Genomic DNA, 10,027 nt, shown 5'->3' on the forward strand with positions numbered 1-10,027 from the left:
TATTTGATTTTAAAAGTTTGAAATAGGAAGATTAAAAAAACCAAAAAACTTTTTTCGACCGTCAACACGGATCATACACTACAGTGATCATCTTAATACCGCTGTCTGTACAAGAGGCAGAAGAGTTAAGCCATAACGAGACGGTCTATAGGCAAAACATCCAAATCAAAGGGACTTTGAGGGACCATGTGAATTTCTCTGCCGGGTTTGATCCTACAAATGACCTTTTAATTAACACAATGGTAAGTTAGTGCAGAGGCTCGCTATACAAGGGACAAAGCAGCATTCATTCTATGTTCCTCCCTCGTTGCTTAGCCTGAACAGTAACAAAGTGTTTGATGCCACTTCTGATTAGATGCTGACAATAGAGAGATGATGTCCCCTTTCTTCCACAACTTGTGGATTTCACTCACGTCCTCCTCTGAATTATGACCTTCCATCAGCGCAGCGGCTTTATACATCGAGTCAAGATGATAAACTTTGATCAAACCCGCATACGCAAATGTTTTTTAATTGCCTGATTGGATGTTAAGCTGTATAAATAATCACGGCACAGAAAACGAAAGCTCTTGGGAAAAAAATGTATTGTTAGAAAAGATGTCATGAATGGCAAACACAGGAGAAGCTCACATTTTAACACAGGGACAAAACATATTTCCAAGTCCACAGCGGATCCAGTCGTTCATAGCCAGCTTTGAGTCCGACAAGCTTTTCTCTTTTTACATCTGGCAAAATGACACGAAGCCACAGAAAACTGAAAAACGTGTAACAAAATATTCAAAAGAGATACAAAGTCAACCAATAAACACGTTAAATAATTAGCCAACAGACGACATAACAAAATAATAAATACGTAAAGAAATAAATAAGTTTGCTACACTACACGATTGCCATACACAAATTCGGCCGTTTTTTTTATTCGGCCAGTCTCACACATTTGCATCTAGATTTTTTGCATAAAGTCTTTAACACCATAAAAACAATGTTGTGCAAAATGATAGCCACGTCCACAGTTTGACAGCTCACACTGCAGCAGCGCCAGGTAGTTCCCATGTGTCATACTGAGGCCGCTAGTTGGCCGGTGTGTCATTTAGTGCATAATAAATGTCCCAATAGTTACTGTGGTATATTTCCAGCGATCTAGGAGGAAGAACAGCAGGGATTGAAATAAACGCACAAAATAGAAAGAAAAAAAACTTTATAGTATGAAATATTTCCAAAGAGAAGTTGAGCATAAGAAGAACTGAAATACTTTTGACTGAGTTTATAAATGATATTTGACACTATGCACATTATTATCCTCTAATGCCCATCTGCAAATCTGATAGAAAATATAAAATTAAAAAAATAAGCAACATATAAACAAAAAGAGAAAGAGTAAGTGCATTCTGTCAGCATATTTGTTTATCTGTGAGTGTTTGATGTTTTTCCTTGCCTCTTGTCTTTGTGTGTGAAAAGCTGTATGTGTGTGTCATGACTTCTCTGATTTTTTTCCACTTCAGTGCAGACTCTCACCTGCTTCACCTCTTCATCACTGGTCTGAATGCAGTGACCTTGTCATCCTGCACGGTCCCACAGGTTTCACTGAGGTCAGATGACTGTGTCTCTGCTTTGCCACTGGAGAATCCTGCACACCCAAGTGAAAACAAATCTAAGAAGCCTACTTCAAGCACAAGTTGGCAGAAAGTCCCTCACCACTTTATAACTCATAAATTGCGTTTCTGAACACAAAAATGGAAAGTTTTGCTTTATTTGTGTCCATTGATGTGTTTAAAACAGTATGCTTGTGGCTCATTATGAAAAGACAAACATCGATGTTATCTGTTATGTGAAACTCAGCAGGTAAAAGACAGACATACCTTCAATGGTGGAGTACTGACATGTGTCTGGGAGTGCAGCATAGGATGAACAGTGAAGTTGGAGGCTCTTGGGACCATAGCTGCTAGTGCCATAGACCTTTGAGTGCAAGGACGAGCCCTCTGAAAAGGGGCTCTCAACATTGGTGACACTGCTAGATTCATGAAGGCCTCTAATGCCTGCACATTGTCCAGTGGGAGCCCCGATAAGTCTGGTGCTCTGTAGCTGGCAGTCCCCGGTTGAGTTGCCTGTCCTCAGCTCAGAGCCATGCTGCTGAGGGCTCAGAATGACCCCCGAAGCTGCCGTCCGAGCCAGAGACCAAATCCGTGGCTTATCTGAAGCTTCATAGTGCGACAGGGACACAGTTCCTGTGGCTGGGCTGGTTGAGGAGGGTGCTTTGGACACAACAGGATCCAGGAAGTCAGCCGGGAGAGGAGGAAGGGTGGTGACATTCTTGATGGCACAAGGGAAAGAGTGAAAGCTGTTAGTTAAACTCAGGTGTAGTTCGGAGCTGCAGTCTCTTTTTTGAGGCGCTCCAGATCCTGCCATGGTCCTCTGGAGGTCTTGCTCATCCGATGCCACCTTTTCACAGTCACTGTCCAGCTTGTCACAGTCATCGTCATCCATATCCTCCAGATCACTCAGATGTAAATCCTTTTCATCCTTGCAATCATTAGAATCTACATGAAAGAACAGATTTTATTTTCTTAATATGCTGTTTGTCATGGAAAAATAATAAATACATTCAATTAAATAATTTTTAAACTTTGAAAACCATTTTTTACCAACAAGAAAAAAAAATGCAAATCATTACCTTTGGTAACACCGTCTTGCTCACTCTTGTTAAGGTCATCCTTCCTGTCATCATTCGCCTTATTCTTTGGTGACCAGGTCATCTTGTTTTCCTTTTTAAGCCTTCTCCTGGCATTGGCGAACCAGGTGGATACTTGAGTGAGTGTCATTTTGGTGATGATGGCCAACATGATCTTCTCCCCCTTGGTGGGGTAGGGGTTTTTGCGGTGCTCATACAACCATGTTTTCAGAGTGCTGGTGGTTTCACGTGTAGCGTTCTTTCTTCTGGCTGTGCCATTAAAATCTACTGTCCCGTACCTGGAAACACACACACATACACACACACGCATTCAGCCAGGGAAAGAGTCATCATTAGTGCAGTTGGTAAATTATATAGTAGACTACTAATTCAGGTATCCTATATTGTTACTCTCTGTTGTTTGAAATGTATACAGTTTCACCAGATCCAGGTTCCACTATAGAGTTAGACTCAGACCTCAGATCCAAATGTGTCACCAGTGAATGGTTGTTTTTAATGATGTAAAACTTACCTGTCGTATTGATACTGTCCCAGTGAGTGATCATAAGGATAGTACGCAGCAGTTTGAGTAATGCCAGAGTGTAAAGTGCCTGTGCTGTCCTTAATGTCATACTGTGGATTCTGTAAAAGAGAAGGCAGTTGTTATACATTATAAACATTCTGAAAGTTTAGTTTAAATATGTTAGCATTCTGAAGATATTTGAAAGTTATTTCATGTATAAAGTATCTTAGTTCCATGCTAATAAATAACAAGCAAATGATTCAAACTATGAGTTATTAGAGGCAGAAAAGATTTCCCAGACATGACACATATGTATTTGTCACATATGTATTTTCATTGTGTTTGAAGTATGATGTGATGTCCAAAAACATGTGTTGTTAACATGTTTTAATAATATTAGTTCAATATTGTTTTAGACAGTCAACCTTAATTAATTTTGGTTTTTAAAATATAGACGGAAATAGAAAGGAAAGTTTCAGCTGCACTGCAACAACTCAAACTCCTACTTTTTTTTAAGTAAACAATTTGCTCTAGTAATAGAAGAATCTGATGCCCCCCACCCCCAAAATTACAGAAACGAGTGGCAATATTTTAAAGCAAAACACAAAAAGGGGGTTTAACTTTAAATTAACCGCAAATTTGGTTCAAATCAGTCATTTTTGACTCTTTTACTCGTTCACCTGTCTCTTTTTCCACGTTCTTTTGTTGCTTTGAAGGGGAAGTGCGATAAGAGCTGCCGTTGGATTAAAAGACTTATCGAGACAGATATGTTTGCAGTGTGAGATAAATTGATAAACCTAGCTGATCGATCAGCCTGAGACCCCCCCTCCCCCTTTTGCGCATCAAATGAGCCCACCAGAGTGGAGTAGATAGCGGATGGGTCGGTGCTGTAGGGGAAGTAGTTGGCATAGTTCTGGCTGGCTGCGGCCGCTGCGGCGTAGGGAGAGCTGTACATCCCCAGCGCTGCGTTGAGCTCCGTCCGGCTGCTTGCCAAAAGCCGGTTCTCGTAGGACGGGCAGCAAAAGGAGGCAGCGGCGGCGGCAGCGGCAGTCTGGGAGCTGCCTGTCCCGTCAGAGACCGACCTGGAAATCGAATCGCAGCAAGTCGTACTGGGGTTTGCCGACACGAAAAACTGCATGAAGAGAATTGTGGATAGACATGGTCACTGGCTGTTTCATCTCTCATGTGGATGTCTGTGACAACTCTGAAGTGGCTGGGCTATGCTCTGCAAAAATCTTAGCCTTAGTCTAGTTGCTTTAGTGTCTTAAAATCTTAAAGCAACCGGTAAATGTGAGCTGATTTCGTTTGCTGTTTTTGAATGATCACGATTCAGGTGTCATTGCCTTAACTTGTGACCTGCCTTAATTCAAGGTAAGTCACTTTTCAGAGAATCCGTGAAATGATAGAAAGTAGGTCGCAGGGAAAAATAAAACGATAAGATATAAAATGTCATTGTCTTCTTTTTTTTTTCTCCCCACAATTTAATAACAGTTTTAATTCACTACTTTAAACTGCATGCGAATGTAAAAGACATGCATGCTTGTTTTCGGATAAGAAGATGAACAAGAAAAAGTGACCTGCTTCATTTTATGACCGAATTAAAAAAAAATGTTTCCGTATAGAAAAAACAAAATGCAATTCCAAAGTCCCCATTTCAATGTTAAATGCAACGATCTGACGTTTACATTCTGCCAAAAGTCAAAATGTTGTCCTCGGAGAAGTTGTCTGATAACTTTTTCAGCAGAGTAACTTCTGTCCCCTCATCGACCTGAACTTCTTCGAACTTGTCATTTGGAGCAATAAGAATTTATTAAAAAGGCAAATAAAGCGCTTTAATAAAGATTTAAGCCTTTGAAAATACTCAGCAATCTTACATGTCAAAACAACTCCATCAGAAAGTTTGCTTATGTGTACAGCATGCTTAACAGCCCAATTACACCTCGTAGTGTGCGATAGGTGACATTCATCTCTATTGTCATCAGAAAAACACGTGAGTTCATTCATAATTCAGTGTAATTGGACACGGGTGTGTGTATATCGATATTCGGTTCAACAACAAAAGCTCCACGCGAAAATAGCTGTCAATACTGTCAAAGCAGTCACTCTTTCGTTTATGTTTCTCACAAAAGTAAAAGCCTTCTTATTGGTGAAATAAAGGAAAAATATGAATTTAGTCTTGTTTCTGTATACACTATATTTAGGGTAAATGGAAAGAAAAGTGTCTTACCTGTGAAGTTGCATTGTAGGGATATCCAAATTGCGAGAAAGACATAGCTGCTTCTTTTGTTACCATCAGGAATATTCTTCACCCTTGATCGATTGCAACCAATTCTACTTCAAATCCACCGTCTTACACACATTTCCACGCACGGCCTTTCGCTCAATAATAGATGACTTCACTCATAGGAGGGAGACTTTAGGCTGACACCAGCTGCAGATTGTTTTATATGAATGAATAATCCCCCCAAGGACCCAATAAGAAATGAAATTAAGCGTCATTAAGTGCAAAAAAAAATTGTTGTTGTGTTAGCTGAAGGAGGCTTAAAGGATAACGTAAGTCTTCCAAGATATGGACTCTGCTTGTGCTATTATTTGTGGCTCTATAGTTCTTTAGCATTCATCCATGCAAGGGTATCAGCGTGACGTCACTGTAATCCCGGAACGGCAGGGTACCAAGGATAGAATAATGTCTTTGCCAATCACGTCCAACACAGGGTTTTCTTAAGGTGCACTGTACACAGCCTTGTTCCGCTTTTGTAATAGAATTCTTTACCGATTTTCTGAGGTAAAGTCTCGGAAAATTGCACCACTGTTCATTATTATTGAATTGTAACAATGCAATATGGAAACCCTTTGTGAAGTTAAATAAACTAGAAAAGAGAGAGAGAGAAACACTGGGGATGTTTAGGGTGTCTTGTGAGATATTTCATTACTTTTTCACTTTATCTAGACAAATAGAAATAACACATGTTGCCTAAACTAGAAAAGTCTGCACTATTGTCTGCTTAGATAAAACTGATACCTAAAACGCTTTGTATTATTTACAGTGTATCACAGCTATAGATGGCTGGACCTCTAATACTTTTTCTTTCTTTTTTTTATCTCGACCTTTGTTCGCTTGTGGCTCTTTGGCCAGAGGTCCATCCCAGAGTTAATGACGATGATGTTTCTATCTTTCTCTATTAGAGAGAGGGGCAGTCCCAGTAGGAACGGTTAGAGGGGTTTTTGGCAGGTCAATAGACCAGTGATTGATGCGCGCCTGGAGACCTACGTGACCATTACGCGTAATGCGTAATTGTATCAATTAACAAATGGATACATGCCCTTGTTTAACCAACGAGTAACAGAGTGAAAATATGCCTTAGAGGTGAAATCCGAAGAGCTATGCTAGAAAAAAAGACATTGGAAGCCGTGCTCCCCAGTCTAATTAAATATCCGTGCATGGGGGCGACGAGAATTGCATTTTAATTGAATGATGCTCACTTGAAAGATGGGTAAGGAATGATGCTGCCTCACAGTGAATGAAACTAGAAATAATTTTAAGCCTTATTAGATTAGGAGCTCAGCCATTACCAGTTGTCTCACTCTCTCCCATAAACATAAACAAGCTTTACCCTCTTTTCGTGTGTTGAGATGTTACCGGTAGGTAAGAGATCTGTTTATTTCTCTTCTACACTCACCACTTTTGCGTTGGCAGTGACAGAGGTGATCGGTCTAACTGAGTCATATGATCTGCCCATTTCTGCTTGTCTAGAGAAGTGTAAGTTTCCCGCTGTCACGACTGATACCTTGAGCCAAATTTTCCAGTGCCTTTAATTTCCCTGGCTGATGAATGGCTTTGACTCCCCAGGAGACGCATCTGCGATTACGGGCTTTCTCTCCAAGGGGCGCTAAAGAGCCACGTGCTGGAAATTAAGATCTCCCGTTAGAGATTCTTCATAGAGATAAAATGGTCGGAGTTGTCACGGTCCAGACTTTGAGAAATGCCGTTTTAAACACCCACGGGCAACAGTAAGTCTTAGACACGATGCCTTTTGTCCACACAAGTGCCTGTTTCTTCTGAAAGGCCACTAAGCTACAGCAAAAACTTATTGGATAACAAACCATAGTCCGCTATTATTTCCCCTGTTAAAATCATATTTTGCAAAATTTTATTTTATAATTATTTATATCAAATTCAGCATCATCTCACAGGGTCACTTGTGTTCATTTTCTTCTCTTGAGTCAAAATTCACAGAAAAAGGAACAAACGAACAATTTAAAAATATATATATATGTACAGAAAGCCTAGAGAACTTCACAATATCATAACACCATTTCCATTACGTTCTTGACATAAACACAAAGAAGATAAACTGCAGAGGAAGAAGAAAAAGGAAATGGCCATTATGACAATGTTTTATTATTTTTGATGAAACAGTGAGGTATGAATCAGATGAGTGAGCAATGCTTATAGATCCAGACAACCTGCTTTTACAGAGGTATGTAAAACAGCCATATTTTCAGCTTTTTGACAGTACAAGTTTCAGATGTTTTGAAATGTTTTATTAAATGTTAGAAGGTTAGATTAGGTTAGGTTTTCCCAACTTCTACAGGCAGCCAAAAAGTTGTTGCTACTCCACCACCATCATTTTAATGTATTTATTTGTAATCAGTCATCATCAGGGATAGCGGAAGCAATTAAAAATGGATACAAGTTAGTCTGTAGTAGAGCAGAAGGCAGTGCAATCGTACCTGCAGACTCTTGTTTATATTCCTTACTCTAACCATATTTATATATATATTTTTATAATGATCAGAAAACTACAGCTCTAAAAGAATACTTAAGCCATCTGTTTGTCTGAAAAAAAACAAACAAACTCCTGAATACCAGGTTTTATTTGTAGATAGTTTTAACTGGACACTTATAAGGATTTGACTAACAGATGTTATCAATTTGTAAAATGTATCATTTTTACCTCGCTACTGACGAATATCACAATGTATATAAGGAGAATGCACAATTTTAGCCTGTACAACCATTAAAGGAGAATGAGCACACAGGAGAATGTGCACAAGTTAAATGTAATTGCATGCCAGTGGTCATTGCGTTTCTACAAGGGCATGCATGATGGCCTTAGTGCATATGGACAGACTCATGCATAATGCATGCCCAGTAGTCAGTGTAGATCTCATTGAATAAGGCCAAAATGAATGCTAATTGCAATGGCAGACTGGCCACAGTGCCCTTCCTTCTAAATTGTGTGACAACCAAATGTTGGGCCATTTCTTTATACTCTTCTGTCTGGATTACCTAGCAGTCACATGGTAACAAGAGTTTTTTAGCAGTTAAAATGCTGTTATAGTAATCAGTAGTCATCAGTACTCATCAGTATTAACCCTATATTAGGGATATAATACCAACTTCTTACATCAAAAACCCGTTTTTGTTTTTTTTTCAGCTTCTTTGTAAGCTGTCTATAAGTTCAATCCCCTGTCCTTGTCCACAAGCACTGGGTTTAGTTCAGACCCAGAATGATGGCGTTAAAATTGACATAATCTATTCTGGAGTACAGTCAGGAGGGACAAGAAACAACAGAACCAATACTCCCAATATAGTACAGAATAAATAAAATGCTTACCGGGTTTATGCATCATCCAGATATAGATGTTTTTATCAATAAAACAAAACAACAACAAAAACAAAGTCACTTCTTGAAACAGTCTGGCAGTTGCAATTTGTAGACATACAATTTGACCTGACTGGTCATATAATAGAACATTTGACTACTAGCAAAGGCATTCACGCTCATTCACTCACGTTATTTAACAATAAGCAAGCCCAAAGCTCCATTATATCTTGTTCTGACAGATCCAAGTGGTTACTAATGAGACTGAGTAATGCACGCATTCTCCATTAGAAGCATCACCGACTGGGAAAAAAAAAAAAAAAAAAAAAAACTCTAAAGGTTAAGTCAACACTCAATAGCTCCCAGCCCTCTTCTCCTACTTAATACATTTCCTATGCTGACTTAATGAACCACACAAAGCCTTTCTGGTTTTTCATCAGATGAGGAGGAGAAGGATGGAGGAGGGGTTGGGGGCTGTAGTGGTGGAGGTAGAGGGGTGTATGAAATGGTAATAAGGGCAGACAGACAGAGAGATGGAGGAAGAACCGTGAGTTAAGCAGAGGATGAAGCAGCACCTACCTGGAGGTGTGTGATCTCATTAAAGCCAAATTGGTATATGCCAATAAATCCAAGGCACTTGTGATCTGGAATTATTGCGTACACACACATATAGTGCATACACACAAATGTACCCCATGAAAACCATTATTAATATTGCTAAATTACCCAAATGGATGGAAAAGTAATAAATATTGTAATGAGAAATAATAGACCCATGGAGGATATGGTCACAGCAGTGGTCGGTTAACACTAAAACAAACATCTCCAGGGTTGACGAGTAATTACAGTGTGCACAGGGAGTCATTAAAGCTTCATCAAACAGAGAAAGAACGGCATAGGGTGAGTGTAACATCATGACAATTGTCTCAATAAATCAATCTGGTCTAGAGAAGAAAAGGATAATTGCATGTGATGACAGTACAACGTTGATTACTCTATAAGTAGTGCCACTCACTGTGGTATGGTACAGTTTGATTGGTACCTTGGGTTTAAAAAACAATATATATTTTGAGAGGCTATAATTACACATACAGTTGTTTGTTTGTTTTTTTTTTAATTTAAATCTGTACATGAATGGACAAGCATAATTTGTGTTGCATTTGTACCACTGCCACGCTGATCGCTTGTATTCAGATGTTTAAGTCAAACAAAACCTCTGAAATTTTT

General features: G+C 39.3%; 1 protein-coding gene across 1 annotated transcript; it reads right to left on the reverse strand.

The window, feature by feature from the left end:
- Nucleotides 1–574: 574 nt before the first annotated feature.
- Nucleotides 575–5,463, reverse strand: irx6a (iroquois homeobox 6a). Its single transcript, XM_039614278.1, has 7 exons — nt 5,419–5,463; nt 4,048–4,323; nt 3,201–3,310; nt 2,672–2,967; nt 1,860–2,537; nt 1,516–1,627; nt 575–1,140 (listed from the first exon to the last, which is right to left on the reverse strand). The coding sequence occupies exons 1-6, from the start codon at nt 5,461–5,463 to the stop codon at nt 1,521–1,523; spliced, it is 1,512 nt and encodes a 503-aa protein (XP_039470212.1). The 3' UTR covers nt 575–1,140; nt 1,516–1,520.
- Nucleotides 5,464–10,027: the final 4,564 nt, after the last annotated feature.

This window comes from Oreochromis aureus, linkage group 1, assembly GCF_013358895.1.
Source record: "Oreochromis aureus strain Israel breed Guangdong linkage group 1, ZZ_aureus, whole genome shotgun sequence".
In the NCBI taxonomy this organism is placed as follows: Eukaryota; Metazoa; Chordata; class Actinopteri; order Cichliformes; family Cichlidae; genus Oreochromis; species Oreochromis aureus.

Bases quoted from the DNA above. Each gene is read 5' to 3' on its own strand.
- irx6a (XM_039614278.1), bottom strand. From the start codon at position 5,463: ATGTCTTTCTCGCAATTTGGATATCCCTACAATGCAACTTCACAG. The intron at 2,968-3,200 runs GTAAGTTTTACA...GTGTGTTTCCAG, and splicing joins GGACAGTATCAATACGACAG to GTACGGGACAGTAGATTTTA. The intron at 2,538-2,671 runs GTAATGATTTGC...TCTTTCATGTAG, and splicing joins GCAAGACGGTGTTACCAAAG to ATTCTAATGATTGCAAGGAT.